The sequence below is a fragment of the Monodelphis domestica genome, chromosome 7, assembly GCF_027887165.1.
Source record: "Monodelphis domestica isolate mMonDom1 chromosome 7, mMonDom1.pri, whole genome shotgun sequence".
Lineage (NCBI taxonomy): Eukaryota > Metazoa > Chordata > Mammalia > Didelphimorphia > Didelphidae > Monodelphis > Monodelphis domestica.
The window spans coordinates 56,203,991-56,224,884 of NC_077233.1; the positions used below are offsets into that span (position 1 = coordinate 56,203,991).

Here is a 20,894-nt window from a genome sequence, read left to right on the forward strand (position 1 = left end):
GTTGTGGGAGGGGGGTAGTCACTAGCAACTGTAAACCTGGGAAAATAGACCCCACAGCTGGGTGGGGGAATGAGGGAATAAGCATTTATATAGCCCCTACTGTGTGCCTGGCACTGTGCTTAGCACTCTTCAAATGTTTAGTCATTTGGTCTTCTTAACAACGCTGAGAGGTAGATGCTGTTATCATCCCTAATTTAAAATTTAAAAAAAAATATTTTTCCATGTTTACATGATTCATTTTCTTTATCTCCTCTCTTCCCTCTCCCATCCCAGAGCTGAAAAGCAATTCCACTGAGTTATAAAAATATTACCATTTGATACCTATTTTCATATTATTCACTTTTGCAACAGAGCGATCTTTTAAAACCAAATCATATACCCCTATAAACAAGTGATCAGTCACATGTTTTTCTTCTGCGTTTCTGCTCCCACAGTTCTTTATGTGGATGTGGATAGTGTTCTCTCTCATAAGTCCCTCAGAATTGTCCTGGATCATTGCAAGTCTGCTAGTAGAGAAGTCCATTACATTCGATTGTACCACAGTGTATCAGTCTCTGTGTACAATGTTCTCCTGGTTCTGCTCCTCTCGCTCTGCATCACTTCCTGGAGGTTGTTCCAGTCTCCATGGAACTCCTCCACTTTATTATTCCTTTTAGCACAATAGTATTCCATCACCAACAGATACCACAATTTGTTCAGCCATTCCCCAATTGAAGGGCATCCCCTCATTTTCCAATTTTTGGCCACCCCAAAGAGCGCAACTATGAATATTCTTGTACATGTATTTTTTCTTATTATCTCTTTGGGGTACAAACCCAGCAGTGCTATGGCTGGATCAAAGGGTAGACATTCTTTTAGCGCCCTTTGGGCATAGTTCCAAATTGCCATCCAGAATGGTTGGATCAATTCACAAGTCTACTAGCAGTGCATTAACGTCCCAATTTTGCCACATCCCCTCCAACATTTTTTATGTTCCTTTGCTGTCATGTTAGCCAATCTGCTAGGTGGGAGGTGGTACCATAGAGTTGTTTTGATTTGCATTTCTCTAATCAGGAGGATTTAGAACACTTTTTCATGTGATTATCGATAGATCATCTCTATTTTATAGTGGAGAAAATGAAGGCAAACTGGTGAAGTAACTTGCCCAGGGTCACACATCTAGTCATGTCTGAAACTGGATTTGAACTCAGGTCCTTACACCATGCCCAGAACTCTATCCAGGTTCCACCTAACTGCCTCTTTCTGAGAAGGGGAGAGAAGTGAGAGGAGAAGTTGGGGTGATAGGGAAGTGATCAGAGAGAATGTCTTGGATGGGGGAAACAACTTCCAGTTGATTTTTCACATTTAATGCGGAAGTTCTGATAAGTGGGCTGAGAGCAGAGAGGAGATGAGAAGTAAAAAAAAAAATTCAAGAAGGAAGAACCTCTCGTTCCCTCCCTTTGGCTTGCTCGAAAGATCTGAGATGAGGTTTGAGTTTTCTTCCTTTGCTGAAGCCCTCCACAAGGTCCACAAGCAGTCTCCCATCCCAGCCATCATGGCCAGCTTGGCTGACACAGCACAACCAGGGGCACTCGGGAGAGAAGCCTCAAGACAAAGGCCCTTTATCTGCTGCCTCACCTCCAACCAGCCTGTGCCACAGACAGGAGAGGAGGGGGAAGCCCCCGAGTCACTCGGGTGGTTTCTGGTTTCCTTTCAAAATGTGCATCCTCTTGGGCAATAGTTGGTTGTCAGGGCAGTCAGCAGAGCAGCCCTGAGAGCATTTGTTAGAGCCAAGACTCATGGTGGCAAATCAGTCACATGGCACAGGGGATATTTATTTTATTTTTAAAATTCTCATTCCTGGAACCCCCAAACAAGCCTGGTTGTTCATTGTTGGTGCAGAACATTGAATGAGTGAATCACCATCTTTGCCCAGCCCTTTGTGGAGACACACAAGATGCATGAGATATGGTGTCAGTCACTTAAAGGCTAATTGGGAGAGAGAAGAGATGGGCAAAGAAGGCACACATCAAAGAATAGATTTGGTTTGTCCCAACCAAGGGAGGAAGGATAGATTTCTGGATCTCACAGGAGAGATCTCTGAAGATTCACAAGTGATGAAAATGGGATCAGGCGGGCCTCGAAGGTGGAGTAGGGCATTTGGACTAGGTAGAAGGGAGGGAGGGAAGAATCGAAAGCATAGAGACAGGAGGATATAACATGTTCCAGTAATGGTATAGTCTGGGACTGACTGACATCCAGGAGTAATGAAAAACAAGGTTTGATGATCCAACCATTCTGGAGGGCAATTTGGAACTATGCCCAAAGGGCGACAAAAGAATATCTACCCTTTGACCCAGCCATAGCACTGCTGGGTCTGTACCCCAAAGAGATAATGGACACAAAGACTTGTACAAAAATATTCATAGCTGCGCTCTTTGTGGTGGCCCAAAACTGGAAAACGAGGGGATGCCCATCAATTGGGGAATGGCTGAACAAACTGTGGTATATGTTGGTGATGGAATACTATTGTGCTGAAAGGAATAATAAAGTGGAGAAGTTCCATGGAGACTGGAACAACCTCCAGGAAGTGATGCAGAGCGAGAGGAGCAGAACCAGGAGAACATTGTACACAGAGACTAATACACGGTGGTATAATCGAACGTAATGGACTTCTCCATTAGGGGCGGTGTAATGTCCCTGAACAATTTGCAGGGATCCAGGAGAAAAAACACTATTCATAAGCAAAGGACAAACTATGGGAGTGGAAACACCGAGGAAAAGCAACTGCCTGAATACAGAGGTTGAGGGGACATGACAGAGGAGAGACTCTAAATGAACACTCTAATGCAAATACTATCAACAAAGCAATGGGTTCAAATCAAGAAAACATCTAATGCCCAGTGGACTTACACGTCGGCTATGGGGGGTGGGGGGGAGGAAAAGAAAATGATCTATGTCTTTAACGAATAATGCTTGGAAATGATCAAATAAAATATATTAAAAAAAAAGAAAAACAAGGTTTGATAGGGAAGGTGGCAAATGGTGGGCTGAGGAGTTTGGTCTGGATTTTGTAGGAAGGAGGATGGGGCGACTAAGGACAGTAATAATAATAATAACAGATAAATGTTAGTGAAACACTATTCTTGTTACCTTATTTGATCTTTACAACAACCCTGTGAAGTAAGTGCTTTTATTATTCCCATTTCACAGATGAGGAAACTGAGGCAAATAGCAATTAAATTAATTTCCCAGGATCACATAGATAGGAAGCATCTGAAGTAGGATTTTCATTCAGGTCTCCCTGATACCACATCCAACACTACTCTCTGTATTTTGTGACAGTCTTTGAGTTGATTCTCTATGAGGGTATGTTAAAGGAGCTGGGAGCCTCAATTTGGAGACAAGAACCTGGAAACATAATTGTTTCCCAACATTTGAAGAATGAATGGTCTTGTGCAAGAGGAATTGGAATTGGACTCTTTAGCCCCCCAAGTGCACAAATGGTAAAGGGACAAATTGAGGCTTGGTGTAAGAAAAAGCTTCCTACTGGGTAGAAAGAGCTCTGGGGAAGGAGAGAAGGTTTGAAGCAGCATTTATCTAGGAGGTCTTAGGGGAGGCTTCTTTTCAGGTGTGGCTTGGGCAGGAATGGTCCTTGGGTTTCCTCCCTCCAAAGTCATAGCATCCTGTGAGCTCTCCAAGGTTTTTGAGCAGGAGACTGGCCTGATCAGTTTGTGCTTGAAGATTAATGCAGCAGTGAGTTATAGGATGAATTTTGAGGGAGACAGAACTTGAGGCAGGGTGGGAAGTTAGTAAATGATTGAAGAAATCAAGGCATAAAGGAATAGGGATCTGAATGTTGGGGGATAAAAGTAAGATTGGAGAAGGGACTGATATAAAAGTAGTGTCAGTCAATAAGCATTAGGATGGAAGAATCAATAGAACTTTTATTAATTAATTAAATAGTTAAGTAAAAGAGACTATGGGATGAAAAGAACTACCATTTTGAGCTTAGCTACCTAGAAATAAGGTTGGTTTCAATGACAGAAGTGGGAATATCAGGAGGGAATGGCAGTTTGGGAGACAAAATGATGAGTTAAGTTTTAGATATATTTAGTTTGAATTGATGGCAGAACTTAGAAGTGGAAATGTTCAGGAGACATTTGGAGATGCGAGGCTCTTAGGGGAGATATTAGGGGCTACTGACATTAATTTTGGAGTCATCTATGAAGCGGTAAAAGCTGTGAGTTTTCTCAAGGAGAGGAAAGCATAAGGCCGAGGAATAAACCTTAGTAAGTTACTAGAATCAGAAAGCAGAAGAAGGAACCAGGGTCAGCCAAAGAAAGCTGAAGGACCCTCCAGAGAGACTGGAGGTGATGTGGCACAGTAGACCATAGGAGGGAATCTAGGAGTTCTTTAGATGAATCCTGAAAGACCATTTGCTGAATGTTGGAGGGGGATCCAGGTTTCAGGAAAGGATCACTTACTTCAGAGCTCCTTCCAGAACCCTGAGATTCTGCATTCTATGAGATGAAATTTCAAGAAGGAAAGAACTCATCAGCAATACCATATACTCATGGGAGATCAAGGTTCGTGAGGACTGAGAAAAGGCCATCCATTTCCCCTCCACATGTCAAGCAAAGGCCAAGCAGAGTGAGAGAGATATGGAGATTATCATTACATCTCTGTTGGGTTGAAGCATGAATGAGTCAGGCAGTATGGATCCCTAGAGCCATTTCTGATTTGGCTCTATAACTTGGGATAAGTCACTCAACTTTGCTGTGCTCTCTGCCTGCTCTCCCTGCCAAGAGAGGTCAATTTCCTTGCATTTGCCTCCTGCCTCATAAAATCATTATTAAGGCATCAGAAATACTGAAGGATGACATTGCCTAGTGGAAAGACCCCTAGGTTGGGAGTCTGGATAGCTGAATTTGTTTCCTGCCCATACTGTGTGAACTTTGCTAAATCATTTAACATTTGGGGGCCTGTCTACCATTTCTATAAAATGAGTGTCACACCAGCTGCCTTGCTGGATAGAAATTATTTCAGTCAACTTCAAGTGCCTACCATGTACCAGGCATCATGTTAAGCTCTGGGGATACAAATAAGAAAAAGAAGGAAAGTCCCTTGGGGAGCTTAGAAAAACTAAACACGTATAAAAATGCTTTGAATTCTAAAGAAGATAAAATATGAATAAATGTATTCCATTATGGATATTATTTGTAATTAAATGCTTGAACTTCTCTGAAGAAAAAGTCTTATAACTTTTACTCTTGCTTTATTTCTGAAAACAATCCTTTTCTTTCCCTTTTCAATGAAAATATGCAGTCTGCCCCAATGTACCAGTACCTGGACCGGAAAATGTACAAGGAAGCCTACCAGATTGCTTGTTTAGGTGTAACTGATGCTGATTGGAGAGAACTGGCTATGGAAGCCTTAGAAGGATTGGAATTTGAAACAGCTAAGAAGGTAAAACATTTAATTGAATGTCAGAAGTCTAGATTTACTACCTGGTGGACTATTTGCAACATGAAACCCACATAGTATTTGATGGCTTTTAAATGGAACCCTTATGAAATGGTGCCAGCTTTCTTTGCATGGTACAAAATGTGGATAAAAAGACAGTTGTGTCCTCAGCTTGCAAAGGGGGCTTCTCAGAGAAATATCTTTGCTCCCTGCTGAGCTTCAGGGCAATGGAGAGATGATTCATGCATTTGAGTCACTGTTGTTTTCTTGCTTAGGAAATATTTTTAAAAATAGCTTTTTTAGGGGGAAAAAAAAAGCTATCTACATTTATTGTCTCCATTTCCTTTTCTCTCACTTCTGGCTTCTGACCTCATCACTGATTAAAACCCTTCTGTCCACAGCAGCCAATGACCTCTTGATTGAGAAATCCAGAGGCTTCTTCCCAGTCCTCATCCTTCATGACTATTCAGAAGTATTTGGCGCTAGTGACCACCTTACCCTCCCAGATGCTCTTCTCTTTTTTGAGTTTTCATGCTTCTGTTCTCTTTTGGTTCTCCTTCTGCTAGCCAGCTTGCTTCTCTATCTCCTTTGTTGGCTCATTTTCATGCCGTACCCTGTAACTGTGTGTGTTTAGCTTTAGGCTCTGTCCTAGGCCCTCTTCTCTTCTCTTTCTATCACTTTCATTTGATAACCTCATTAGCTCCCATGAGCTCAGTGATCTCTATGCTGATGATTCCCACATCTCTGTTTCCAGCCCTAGTCTCTCTCTTCGAACTTTTGTCCTCTCACTAGCAAACTGGGCATCCTATAGGCATCTCATACTCAATATGTCCGAAGTAGAGCCCATCTTTTCCTCTATGCCTGCCTTTTTTTAACTTCCTTATTTCTCTTGAGGGTGTCAGAGTCCTTGTAGTTAATTCAGGTTTGTAACCTGGGAAACATCCTCAACTCTTCACTCTCTCACTCCTCCCATAGCTAAGCAGCTGACAAACATGATCAGTTCTACCTCCACAATTAGCTCTTGCTTCCATTGTATTCTCTCCATTCACATAGTTACTGCCATAGTTGAGGCCCCTGTCACCTTTCTTAGATGAACACTTTTCTAAACCCTTACCCTCCATCTTAGAATCAATACTAAGTATTGGTCCCAAGGCAGAAGAGTGGTAAGGGCTAGGCAGTGGGGGTTAAGTGACTTGTCCAGGGTTACACAGCTAGGAAGTGTCTGAGGCCAGATTTGAACCCAGGACCTCCTGTCTCTGGGCCTTATTCTCTGTTCACAGAGCCACTCAGCTGCCCCTAGAATTAACTCTTTTAATAGCCTTCTAATTAACCTTCTCCCCTCTCTATCCACTTTCTACACAAGAACCAAATAGTATTCTAAAAACATAATTATGACCTGTCAGCTCCTTGCTTAAGAAGCTCCAATAGCTTCCTATTGTTTCAAGGGCTAAATACAATTTCCTCTTAGCACTCAAAGCTTTTCCCCATCCAGCTCACCTTTCCAGGTATGCATCTCTCCCCTCCACGGACTCCACAGTCCAGCGCGACAGGGACTTACATGAAGACTCCCAAATGACCCCATCCCATACCACGCTGCCCCCTTCCTCCAGGCTGGGATGGAAGTGTAAATGCCAAAAGAAAGCGTTCTCACTGGCCCAGCCAGTGGCAGTGGTCTTTGGGACCTGCCAGCCCTGGATTCAGTGATGTTGATGAGGCTAGTCACTTGTCTGTGGATTTTAAAGCTTGAGCCCTTTGTCTCTGAGCCCCGTACACTTTCCTGTTCAGCTTTCCAGATGAAAGCTAGGCTGTGGCGGGCTTGTGCAAGGACCTACAGGAAGCCCTAAATGGGAGGCTCAGAGCCTCCTGCTATGGCTGTGCTTGTCCGCTAGATGTCAGAGAAGAGCTGCTTTCTGGTCCTGCTTCTTCCCTGTCCCTCCTTCCCACACCCTGTTAGCCCTCCTGGATGCCTGGGATGGAGAACCCTGTGATCCAGGCCGTCCTGTGCAGTTTACAGCTTAGGAAACTGAGGCCAGAGGCAGGGGCTGAGTGAGCACAGTGCTGCCGGGTGATAGCAGGCAGGAAGGCCACGTGGATGTTCCCTGGCCAGAGGTGGAGCCAGCCCCAGCCTGAAGAGACCTGAAGGTGGAGCCCAATTCCGGGAGCCTCAGGGTCAGCTCCAGGGACAACTTTTTTCATTATCTTAAAGCATTTCAGAGGAGAGGACATAATGAGGAGGCCAAACTTGATCCCTGTATCCACCTTCTGAGCTAAGTGATGCTAGCCTCATTTTACGTATAAGGAACTGAGGTTAAGAGAGTAAGTGACTTGCTCAGGGTTACAAAGCTAGTAAAGGTGGGGCAGCTACTTGGCTCAGTGGACAGAGAACCTGAGCCAGGTCTGGAGATGGGAGATGCTGGGCTCAAATCTGGTCTCAGATACCTCCTAGCTGGGTGACCCTGGGCAAGTCACTTAACCCCAGTTGCCTAGGCCTTAACACTCCTCTGCCTTAGAATTGATCCGTCTGATTAAGGATTTAAAAACAAAGTTAATAAAGATGTAAAGTAAGATTCAAACTTCGGTCTTCTAGTCTTCAAGGTCTGTTCACTGTACTAATTAGCTGCCCCATGCAGATGAATAGAATCCACAAATTGCCAGTGTCCTTGTAAACCATTTTTAAATCTCAGAGGCCTTCATTTTCCTTGGTTTGTGCTATCAAAATCCAAATGAGGGATATTAGCAAAACACAGTCAAATTTAAAATGATCAACAATAGAGATTCTTGATATTTAAGTCCATGGAAAGGGCTATGAAACATCTGCATCCCTTGTAGAATCCTCAGCCTGCAAGGCTGAGAAGTGCCTTCAGAAGTCCAAGGGTTAAAGTGACCTGCTTTATTACACATCTCAGGCAAGAGCTGAACCATTATGGTTTGTGCAAGGCTCTGTCTCTTGGGGAGTTTGAGTGATAAACATTTTTCTCCATTTGCTAGAAACCATCTTTATCTTTTCTGACTTTCTTTTTCTCCCTCTGTGCACGGTAATGTGTTTGCCCCCATTGCACAATGTTTGCTGAGCTGTCAGGTAAAGACATCTGTCTCCTGCTTTTCCTCTGAGTCTCCAAAATGTACTCGCTGTCTTTTATCACTCAGTTACGTTTTGCTCACCCCTACTCTGATGCAAGCCACCTCCCTTTACAAGCCCATAGATAAAGCACAGTTCCCCCCCCCACCCCACTCCCAGTGGAAAGGGATAGTCCCTAGTAAGTAGAATCACAGACTGCAGCATCATAATTTTGTTTTGCCCAGTCCCAAAGGGATGGATTTATCCAGACTTCTTTCTCGATTTCTTTTATAGGATAACCCCAAGGATAAAGGTTTTTCTCTCTAGGAGGCTGAGTTCTCATGAAGACTCTGTGATTAATCATTACCTGTTCCTTCTTCCTTGTTGCTTTTCTAAATCCTGACTTTTTACCACAAACCAGTTATAGATATTTAGAATGAACGAGGAAGCAACTGATTTTGTTTGTTTCTTTCCATCCCCCTCCCTCTTTAGGCATTTACCAGGGTACAAGATCTCCGGTATTTAGAACTGATCAACAGCATTGAGGTAAAAGACTCCTTAAAGTCCCCTTCTCCTCAAGAAAGGCCCTTTGGGTTGTCAGTGGGCTATGTTAGGCAGCTCTCTTAGCAGAGAGAATTTAGAGCAGCACAGGCTGACTCCTACTTTTGCTTTAAGCATCTGTGTATCGTCAGAACCTAGTGTGGTAAAATAATCAAATGCCTTCTTGAGTGGATGACTCCAGGAATCTCAAAACCCAAGTTTCACCCTAAGCCCTGTCCCCAGTTTTCTGGATGATGCCATGCAAAGTATTTAAACTTCTGTGCCATGGTGCCATGGGGTCAACAGTATAAAGGGAACCCCTGGAGCTCAGGGAGCATGCCTTATTATCTCTCCCATTGTCCTCCAATTGTGTCACACATTTTAAGCATTTACCATTTGTTGAATGGATGAGCCAAAAATGTGATTTCTATTCTGAAAACTTTTCTGTAAGGATATGTGAGTGAATAACACATTTGAATTTCTAAATGGTGATAAGCTGTAGAAAAACAATGAAAATATACACTGGGCCTTCTATAAAAAATCCAGTTTCCTAAACACCCATCAGGAGAACATGCATACAGAATTGTTTTTCCAGGAGTGGTGACAGATTTACATTTGTCCACCCATTCTGTCTGCTCAGTTTCCTCCCACCAATGACATACATTATACCAGATAACTTTTAGGGTTCGAGATTATAATCTACGTCTATGGAATAGAGTTTTTCCTCTGTGCAAAAATAAGTGGCCTACGTAAAGATTCAGCCTATAACCTTGGCCTCATTAACACAGTGCTCTAAGTAACCCAGATAATTGACGTAGGCACCAAATAATACTCTTAGGCAAAGAGCATTGGTTAATGGATCGATGTCGTTAACAAGGAGAGTTCTCATAGTGTGCCTAGAGGTTCCATCCCCATCCCTGTCCTGTTTCATATTTTTATCAATGACTTGGATGAGACACCAAAGACATGCTGATCCAATGTGCTAGGTACACAAAGCTGGGAGGCAGAGAGAGCTAATACACTGGGGGACAGAATTGGAGTACCTAACGATCTTGATAAGACCATGAACAATGGACCAGAGTTAACAAGAAGACATTGAATAGGGAGGAATGTAGAATCCTACACACAGCTGATTTTTTTTCCTGTAAGGATAGGAAGGCCTGGCTTAACAGCAGGTCATGGGAAAGAGATCTAGGAGTTTAGATGAGCGCCAAGTCAGTGTGATCAGCAATGTGTTTTGGCTGCCAAAAATGCTAAAGCAATCTTAGACTGCATTAATAGTAGTGTCCTGAAAAAGGCCCATTGAACTCTGCACTAGTCAGCTCACATCTGCAAGACTTGTTCGTCTCTGGGTGCCATACTTTACAAGTGACATTGATGAAATGGAATGTGTCCAGAGATGTGGGGATGGGAAAACTTGTGGAGAACAGTTTAAGGACTGGGGCTGTTTACCTTGGAGAAGATAACTGGGGAAGACGGTACATGATCCTTGTCCTCTAAGTTCTTGGACTATCATGTAGTAGGAGGATTGATTAGACTCACTGTTTTTATCAGAGGATAAGATGAAGTAACCCAGGTAGAAGTTACAGAGAGGCAGATTCCAATTTAGTAAAAAACTTCTTAGCATTTAGAATCATCCATGCATATGATGGATTGCTTTATGAAGTAATGAGTTCCTCATCACTCAGAATGAAATGCTATGATACAGTTAAGAGGAAACATGCAAAATAAACTATTATAGAAGACCCATTTTGACAAATGCTCTGGCTTCATAGCAGTGAATACTCTCTAACATAGGAAGAAAAGATGTGTGCCATTTTGTCTCTGGTTTCTGGAAGAAATACTTGACAACAAACACATCACAGAATATGCTTTGTGTCTTCATCTTTAAAATGTTCTTTGCCTGTTTCTTTCTCTCTGTGTTATTGGAATGTAAACTTAATAGACCTTCTAATCTCATTCCCTCCCCCAGTCCCTTCTTTGAAACTGCAGATTTGTTCTGTAATCAGAGAATCACCTGGATTCTGACACGCAAGTGCCAGCAGGAACATGTTCTGAGACAGGGCTCTAGTGGGAAGACCCCTGAGTCTGGACTTGGATCTCAGTTTAAATCCTGCCTCCTCTACTTCCTGCCTGAATCACTTTGAGCTAGTCACTTACCTCTTTTGGGCCTCAATTTTCTTCTCTGCAAAATAAAGGGATTGGACAAGATGATTACTCAGGTCCCTTCTAGCTCTAAAATCCTGACTTTTAGAGATTGCTTAGTGTAATCTTCTGGTATCTTTTGTCTCTGTGGTTTCTTCCATCACCTCCTTCTCCACTTCTCACCACTCCCCAGCCCCACTTTCCTCTCCATACCTCTATGGAATTAGCCAAATCCCTGTATTGTGTTTTTAGGAGTTTGTTTTATGCTCACCCAGAGCCGTTACACATTTAGAGGTCTCTACCAAATTCTCAGTTTGATTTCCTTAAAATTTATGCAGCCCACTGTTTTATTGTTACTTGTTTTAGAAAATCTGCCTTTGTTGTCAAGTATTCCCACCAAAAACCTGGGAAAGAGACCCAACTGCCCAGTGGTCCCCTTTGGCTTCCCAAGGGAAAGCCCAGGAGGGAGGGTACCTTGAAATAGCTCTGTCTAACCTTTGCAAAGCCTGCTTCCTGCTTGCACTGCAAGGCCCATTTCCTGTGCTGCTCATTTTTCCAGGAGAGGAAGAAGCGTGGAGAGACCAATATTGAACTGTTTCTAGCAGATGTTTTTGCCTACCAAGGGAAGTTCCACGAGGCTGCCAAGCTGTACAAGCGCAGTGGGCATGAGAACCTGGCACTGGACATGTACACTGACCTGCGCATGTTTGAGTATGCAAAGGTAATCCTCTCAAAGGCCAGCCTGGGGAGGCTTATTATGCAATATACAGTATGAAAGATGGTAGGAACAGACCACACAAATGGATTCCCAGAGGTCCTAGAAAAACTGATTAACAGATCCATAAAGCTCTGCCAAAGTCAGGAAGAACCACAGTCACCCCACTTAGTCACTGGGGGTTTCTTTTGGCACTTAAATATTGGAGAGAACACAAAGTTGATTCAGGAGGGCATTCCTCTAGTAAGTTGGGGAGGTCATGTTGAAAACACAGATGTGTTTCTGCCCAATATCAAGTATGATTACAGATTGACCTGGAGTCTTCAGGCCACATGGTGAGACGAGGATTCTTATTTTATAATCACACCTCATTCACTCCTAGAGATGGCCATGTGTGACTGACTGTGCAGCCAAGACTCAATTTTGTGTTTGGAGGGACTTACTGACATCCCATTCCATTTAATACTCCAATAACGTTGTACTTAAAAGGGCCTTTTGCTAAAGTCGGACTTGGCCAGGCTCCCAGTGGCTTCAGTGAAATTAGGTCCAATTAAGGAGCCCAGAATCATTCAGAATGCAAATTATAGCTTAGCATATAACTTAGAGCTTGAATTACTCTTCAGAATATTGAATAACTTTGACTCCTCTATGAATAGGGGTAATCTACCTTTACCAATAATATCAAAGGAGGCGACCAGATTATTAAATGAACCATACATGACCACCACCAATTAGTCATTATTAATAGTATTTTTCTAGCTCACAAGTTTAAGATGGAAATTATTCCCATTTTTTGATTTTCTGTTCTCAAAGACCTCACTTTTTCTTTTTCCTTTTCTTTCTGGTTACTTCATAGTATCCCTGAAATCACACCAGTTATATTCCTGTGGAGAGAGTTACCAGCATTTGGGGATTCTGGGGTTTCCGTTATTATACCTTGAATATAGGTAATGTGTCTTGTAGTTGTTTTTCATCATCAGGATCAATCTTACACAAATTTTTGAGCAGGTGAAGATTCCTCTGATAGCTTATCCTCCTTATGCCTTCCCTCTTTTCCCCAGCATTGTTGTTGCCCTTATCCTAGACTTTAGGAACCTCACATTCTTTTCATTCCCTTGCTGTGATCACAGAAAGTCAGATTCAGAAAGGCCTTAAAAATCATAAAGTTCAACCCATTTCTGAGTAAGACACTCCTCTCTACAGCATCATTCTGTGATAGGTGGACATCAGCCCTTTGCTAGATGACTACAATTGAAGGAAGACTCAGCCTCCTGAGGCAGCCTGTTCTACTTTTAGACACACATATATTTTTCCCCCATATATCAGCCCCCAAATCTGCTTTTCTGAAAATTCCACCCATTGGTCTTAATTCTGCCATCCAGGGCCAAATACAACAAGTCTGATCCCTCTTTCACATGACAGCCCTTCAAATGCTTGCATTACAGACATCCATCATATCTCCCCTATGTCTTCTCCTGTCCAGCTTAAACATCTCCAACTGATTTTCATATGGTGGGGTTTTTAGTCTGTTTACCCTCCTTTGCACATGATCCAGCTTAAATGAGGTGTTCAGAACTGAACATATTACTGGACAGAGTCCATTGGGAACATTACCTCCCTTGTTCTGTGTGCTATGCTTTGATTGAATTCTAAGGCTGTATCAGCCATTTTGGTTGCTGGATCACATTATTGACTCAGACTGAATTGCAGAACATGGTGGCCTCCACTATCCTAGCTGCTCTCTAGCTTAACAGAGTACTTCCCAAATTGTGGTGTATAGAATCAAATATAATCCTCCAGATGTAACCTAATCAGGAAAGGGCAGTGGGGCTGTCACTTCCTTAGTCCTGGAAATTATGTCTTTCTCAGTGTAGCCCAAGATTGTATTGGTGTTCTTGGCTACCATATTGTACTGTTGACTCATATCAAATGTACAGTTCATTAAACCCCTCAGATCTTTTTCAGATGAGCAGCTGTCTGGTCATGCGTCCTTTATTTGTGAGGATAATTTTAAAACTGCAGTGTAAGTTTTTATATTTAGGTCTATTAAATTTTTTCTTATTAGATTTGACCCAGTATTCTAACTCATCATAATCTTCTTGAATCTTGGCTCTATCATTTAGTGTGTTAGCTGTACATTCTGGCTTCTTGTCATCTGAGAATTTGATGTGCCTTTTTACACATCATAGATAAAAAATGTTAAACATCACACAATTAGGCACAGGACCTTGGGATTGTAATAATTAAAATAGTGGGAGCCATAAACTGTAACATTTTAAAAGAGTAGAAGACCAAAACTGTAAGAGTTAAAATGGTTGAAAGCTATAAACTATAGTGATTAAAATAGTGGAAGATATAAATTATAGTAAGTAAAATAGTGGAAGACTTAAATTGTGATAGATATAAGAGTGGGTGAGTAAATTGTGACCGCAGAAAATATGTTTTACTACAGTGTCTTGGTTTTAAATCAAATATAAGGTGGTCACCAGGGAAATATTCCCAATTATGAATATACCCAAGTCAATTGGGTTTATAGAGATTTTAATTAATAATACAATGAGGAATTAAAGAAAAGAGAGAAAGAGAGAAAAAGGAAATAAGTATGAAGGGCCTTAAGCCAACATGGCCTAGACCTGAGTCTTAAGAGAGAGAGATCAGTCAGTCAGTCTTTTATCACTCACCACAAGGTCTGTCTAAGCAAGGATTCTAGTGACAGAGTCTCCTCAGAGAGAGTTCCAGCCAGAGTCCTCCTCAAAGAGCCTTCCAGCCAGAGACTGTTTCAAAGGGCCTCTCTCAAGAACCTCCAGAGGGACAGAGTCCCCTCAGAGGAGCTCCAGTGAGACCTCCTTAGAGATTGTCCTCCAAGAGTTTCCCTTCTCCAGAGCCTCTCTCAAGAGAGATCCCAAAAGGATTTTCATAAGAGCTCTTCCTCAAAAGGATATTCCTTCAAGAGATTCTGCTTTTTCTTATATAGGGGGTTTTCTCCTATGTCACCTCCCCTAAGTTCTTCCATCTACCAATCACAGTAGACGTTTTCCAAGGGACAGCCCATTCTGAATTCACTGCTGGGTAGACTAATCCCTTTAGTAAGTTTGAATCAGAAAAAACACTGCTGGGTCGACTAATCCCTTTAGTAAATTTGAATCAGAAAAAACACTGCTGGGTCAACTAATCCCTTTAGTAAGTTTGAACCAGAAAAACTTCTGAATAAGTTTTCACCTCTTTTCTCCTGGCAAGTTTACAAGTTGCCTGACCTTTAATAGGTACTTAGCCCCCCTTTGTATTAATTCTAAAAATAGGCATGGCTTAAAGAACTTTTTGCCTCATTATAAGTATGGGTTAAAGTACTTTCATTGTTTAGCATTGAGTTCTCTCCCCCAAAGCAGTCCCAAGTACGGTTGGAGCAGAGGTCCTCCCATTTCTGATCCAAGTAGAGTTCTTACTGTCAAAATGGGGAATGTTCCTAGTAGGGAATTGTTCCAATGGAGAATTCCCCAATGTGGAAATTTTTAACATTCACAAGTCTGAGAAATTTCAAGATTCACAGGATGTTCTACTAGAGACCTTTTAAATTGACACTGAACTTTAATTAGTATACTTGGGTTCAGCTGGTTTTGAATTTCCTTAATTATATACCTTCATCTACCCCACATCATTTCATCTTGGTCACTAAGAATAATATGAGAGAATTTGTCAAATGCTTTGCTGAAATCTAGGAAAACTATATACTGCCCCCTTAATTTTCCATCCAGTGGCCAAATCGAAAAGGAAAATAAGGTCAAACTGGCATGATCTATTCTTGATTTAATTATGTTGGCTCTTTTTTGGTGATCACTTCTATTTGTAGATATTCATCCCTTTAATGTATTGGAGGATTTTCCCCAGGAATCTGAGTCAAATCCATTAACTTATAGTTTGTACACTAGATTTTCCTCTCTTTTTGAAAAATAGGACCACATTTGCCATTCTCCAGTCCAAAAGTTCTTTTCCTTTTCTCCAGAATCTTTTTACTTTCCCTGACATTGACTCAGCTGTCATACCTCATAGTTCTTTCAGAGCCTGATGACATGGCTCATGTGGGCCTGGAAATTTGAACTCATCACTGGCTACTTATCTCCCTGTTTAATAACCCCATAGTAGCCATGACCATATTGGTTTTTGTCTGTTATTAATCCAAAATCATTCTCCTTAGCAGAGAAACCAGAAAGTAATAATCATTAAGCCGAACCACCTGTTCTCTGAAGACTGTTGTCATTGTCCCATCAGCTCTGAGCACTGGCCTGGCCTTTTTTGCTACTCTTCTTTTTCCAATATAGGGCATTTTTTGGTTCTCTTCAACTTTCTTTATTGGCTCAGTTTCCCTGCCTTGTCGCTTCCCTCTTCAACATTCTACACACAGCTACCAATGTAGCTCTGACCATGTCACTGTCTCCATCCCATAAACTCCTTCCTGCCTCTGGGATCAAACACCAACCCTTTTGTTTGGCTTTTACAGTTTTCATGACATGGCCCCCACCTACTTTCCCAATCTTCTTACACTCTACTGCCTTTTCAATTCAATCATCTATTCTGTGGTTCTCCACAACTAACATTTTTCACCTCTATGTCTTTGTTCTGCCCCTCACAAACTGCATAGCCTGGCCAAACAGGAACTGACTCTCCTAATAATGCTGTTGGCCATCGCCTTGTCTGCCTAGCATGCTTCCCTCCTTGCATCTATCTCTTAGAATCCCTCGTTCCTTCCAAACTGTTCAAGCACTATCTTTAGTATCAAGTTTTCCTGATCCCCTCGGCTACCAGTGCCCACTCTGTCCACCATTTTTTGTGTTTTTGTGTCCACCATTGTTGTGTGTTTATTTTTTATACACTTACTTACATTTGTGTATCTCCACCAACAGATTGTAAACTCCTTGAGGAGAGGGACTGTTTTCATTCTTGTTTTTGTGTGTAGCTCCTGGCACAGAGCAGGGCACACACAAGGCATTTCTGAAATGCTTGTTGGTTGATTCATTCTGAGCATTCACACTATACCAGCACTCACTGTGATAAGAAGGCCACACTTTTGTTTTCATCCTTCAGAACCAGTTCGTGCTTCCACCTTTAATCCAGCTTTTTAAAATCTCATCTCACCAATATGTCTATTCCCTGGTGTAATGAAGGGGGAGAAAGGGATGGAGTCCCCCACTATTGAATTCAGGACCAGAGTGTGGTAGAGATGAAATGGAGCTAAAGGGTGGAGAGAGAGGATAGATATTTTCTCCCCTTTTCTTCCTCAATAAACCCACACTAACTGTCTTCAGGGTTATTGATGACTTTTCTTCAGTGGCAGGGCTGAAGTAAATCCAGGACTAAACAGCTTCTTCTTCCTTGGGGAGGAAATATAGTTCTCCTCCCCAAAGCTTCTGGTCCCTTTCACTGAATATATGAGCAGGCACTAGATCTATAGAAACAGCTATTTATTTTGAGGAACACACAAAGGATATAAGGTAAGTGAGATTGAAGGATAAGGTATTGGGAAAGTGGGAAAAAAGGAAGTCCATAAGACCTAACAATTGAACCCCTTCTCCCCAAATCCTATAGGGTCAGGCTTTGCCTGTCTGACCCTCTGGGGTCAATTGTGAGAGCTGTCCTGACTTTTAACTGTCCTAGTTATGATTTGAAGTTCAGAACAGCTTTGGAGAGATGGAGAGGAAATCTTCTTGAGGTGGATAGCTTTGTATCAAAAGTCTTATCCACTCCTGTTGTCTTCTGCTGGATTCAGGGGTCTAGATTCACAGAAAGATGACCAGGGCTCAGAGGTGCTTTCAGAGCAACCTTTCTGAAGAGCTTCCCCAAAGAGAAGTGAAGTTAACTGCTTGGATCTTCTTAGCTCTTCTCTGTTCTTTCTCTGTAATTCTCTTTTCCACTTGCCCTTCCCCCACTTGTCTTGTTCCTCTGGCAGATTGAGTCTAAGTTTCCTCTCTTACACTGGGCTTCTGTATCAGTTTCTTTTGACAACTTCCTTCCTTTCTTTATCCTCAGTTCCTAGCACAGTGCTGGGCCCATTGTAGTGCTTGATAAATGATTGCCAATTATTTTTTTTTAATTGATTTCTCCTAATAAAAATTGGTGGAGTTTTGTTTGTTTGTTTTTCTTCAGAATTTCCTTCTTTCCTGTCCTTCCTGGGCTGACTTCCTTCTCTAGAATTTTAGGCCATAGAATCTTACTTATCTTTCTTCTGAACTTGCTGAAATCTGCTCTTCCTAGATCTGGGATGCTAGACCCAGCCTTCCTCTTATTATTTGTCATAAATTCTAAAGATTCACTTTTCACTTCCTCTCAAAGTTTCTATCAGTTCTACCCCAGCAACCAGTTTTTTCTTGCTGGTAAGAATCAGATTCATAATTTTCCCCAATTGGCCTCTCTTCCTTTAAAAGAATGATATTATCATTTTAAAAAAATATTAGCTGTTCTGCTTTTGATAGAGCAAACTTCAACAAATACTTAGATCATTGAAGTCCCTCATTGTTTTTAAGTTACCAAGGTTCCCTGATTCCACCCTCATCCTTAACCCCACTCTCCTTTCTCCCTAACCTTGCCTACATTTTGGTCCTACTGTTTCAGATACAAATGAGGTTCATGAGATGCAGGCTTCCTCAACCCCTTGCTCCATATGTTCCTATGTTACTGTAACAGGTAGGGGAAGAAGAGAGTGACAACGTGGGATAGAGAGGGAACTGACCTTGGAGAAGGAAAGCCCTTAGTTTCAGGGCTACCTTTTACACATATTGATTCCTGAGCAAGTGATTTGACTCCTCAGTGCTAGATGACTCTCTCTCCTCTCACTCTTTCATTCTCTCTCCTTTCTCTTTTTATCTCTTTCTCCTCTATTTGTCTCTGTCTCTCCCCTTTTTTCTGTTTTAATTCTAAACAAATATCAAAAAAATTGAACATTTCCATACATAAGTAGAACGAAAAAAGATTATACATGAAATTGCAAATATACTTGGGCTGTCATGGGAGACTGTTAAAAATGTTTTTTTTAAACTGTGGACATACTATGTTTTCTGGCATACTCCTCATGAGTTCTTTGGGATTGCCTTGGGATCAGAGTAGCCAAGTGTTTCACAATTGATCATCATTATGTTGTAATAATCTCCTGGTTCTTCTCACTTCCTTTTGCATCAGTTCATATAGGTCTTGTCATGTTGTTGTTGTTGCTTTTAATAGCACAATAGTAGCATTCCATCACAATTATATACCACAGTTTGTTCAGCCATTCCCCAAAAGATGAGCATCAATTCTTTGCTGCCAGAAAAAATAAATGCTATAAATATTTTTGTATATATAGGCCCTTTTCAATTTTTTTTTATCTCTTTCAGATACAGACCTAGAAATAGTGTTGCTAGGTCAAAGGGTATGGATAAATTTATAGCCATTAGGGCATAGTTTCATATTGTTCTCCACAATGGCTGGACCAGTTTACAACTCCACAATTATTAGTGTCCCTATTTCTCCCCATCCTCCCCAGTATTTATAATTTCTGATAGGTGTGAGGTGGTACCTCAGGGTTATTTTAATTTTCATTTCCATAATCATTAGTTATTTAGAGCCTTTTTTCATGTTAAAATAGATAGCCTTCTGAAAACTATAAGTTGCTTTCCTTTGACCCTGTGTACTGAGGTGATGTGCCTTGTTCTTGATGATCTTAATCTGACTGACTTGATCAGACTGTTCTTCCTGATATTTCCAAACCATCAACCAAAGCCTCATAAGGGTTCTTCCCCTGTTATAGATTCCTTTATATGGGAAAAGGTTTTAGGTCCTCAGTACCACTTTTATCTTTCAAAACCTTTACCCATAAGGAGCTGATAAAACTAATTCTCACTGAGGTATAAATTACCCAAAACAGCTTAATTAAGATGAAACTAGTGAACAAGAATCTGGGAACTTTGGAGAAGCAGAGGAAAGTCCTGCTTTCTAGTCTAAATAGCCCTGTGACCTTCATTAATGACCTCAGATGCCTGCCCCCTGGGTTCTCTCCTCATTTCCTTTTCTTTTGGAGCTGCCTTTTCCTCATTTGAAGAATTGATGATTTGGACCAGATCATATCTGAGCTCTTTTTCCATGTAAACTGGGGATTCTGTGTTACTCTTCTCTAGGATATTTGCATTTTTCTTTTGATGTGGGATGAAGTCTTATAAGCCTGATGGTAGACAGAATTTGAGTTTTCAAGAAATAAGTAGCAGAAGTATTTAAGGGACATGGACCCCTTCTTAACACCCCTTAAGTTATATTGTGTCAGCTGCTATCATAAGTGCTGACCATCACATTTAGATTCTGGGCTTCTCTTCCTCCCTACCACACCTTAACTTCAGCTGTATCAGTTTCATTTATCTTTTTTTTTTTCTTTTTAAACCCTTACCTTGTGTCTTAGTAACAACTCTGAGACAGAAGGGCAAGTGCTAGGCAATGGAATTAAGTGACTTGCCCAGGGTAACACACATAACTATTGTTTGAAACCAGATTTCAACCCAAGTTGTCCCAACTCTAGGCTTGGCGCTCTGTCTACTGTGCCACTTAGTTGTTCCTCAGATTCGTTTATCTTACTCTCTTTCTCCTTTCTCCAGAATTTTCACCTAGAAAATGTAGTCTATAATGTGAATACTCTGGGTCTTGTTTTTGTTTTTAAGTTTTTTGATTAGAATTCAAAGTGGATTGTTTCTCCTTTAACTTTTCTGTATCACTGTTTGAATTTGAGAAAATATGTACATACACATTATGCTTTTTGAGGGAATGTGGAATACATAGCTTATTAACATGGCATATTTTTGTTTATTCACAAATTTGCTTCTAGGATTAAATCTGTTTTTCAGAATTTTAAAATGACATTTCTACATACAAATTAATCGTATGCTTTTTGGATAACTGACATGTTTGTTTGGTGATAAAGTAGATAATAATGTCTTATGTAGTGTGTCCTTATCAAAATTACCAAGAATGAAAACATTA

The 20,894-nt window shown here is 41.3% G+C and overlaps 1 protein-coding gene across 4 annotated transcripts in view; it reads left to right on the forward strand.

Moving 5' to 3' along the window:
- IFT122 (intraflagellar transport 122) overlaps positions 1 to 20,894 on the forward strand; it is an 80,424-nt gene that overhangs the window by 42,986 nt on the left and 16,544 nt on the right. For all 4 annotated transcript variants that reach the window (XM_007500256.3, XM_007500255.3, XM_056804687.1 and 1 more), the window contains 3 exons: positions 5,308 to 5,448; positions 8,996 to 9,049; positions 11,748 to 11,909. In XM_007500256.3, the coding sequence (XP_007500318.1) occupies positions 5,308 to 5,448; positions 8,996 to 9,049; positions 11,748 to 11,909 (357 nt within the window). The remainder of the gene's footprint in view (positions 1 to 5,307; positions 5,449 to 8,995; positions 9,050 to 11,747; positions 11,910 to 20,894) is intronic.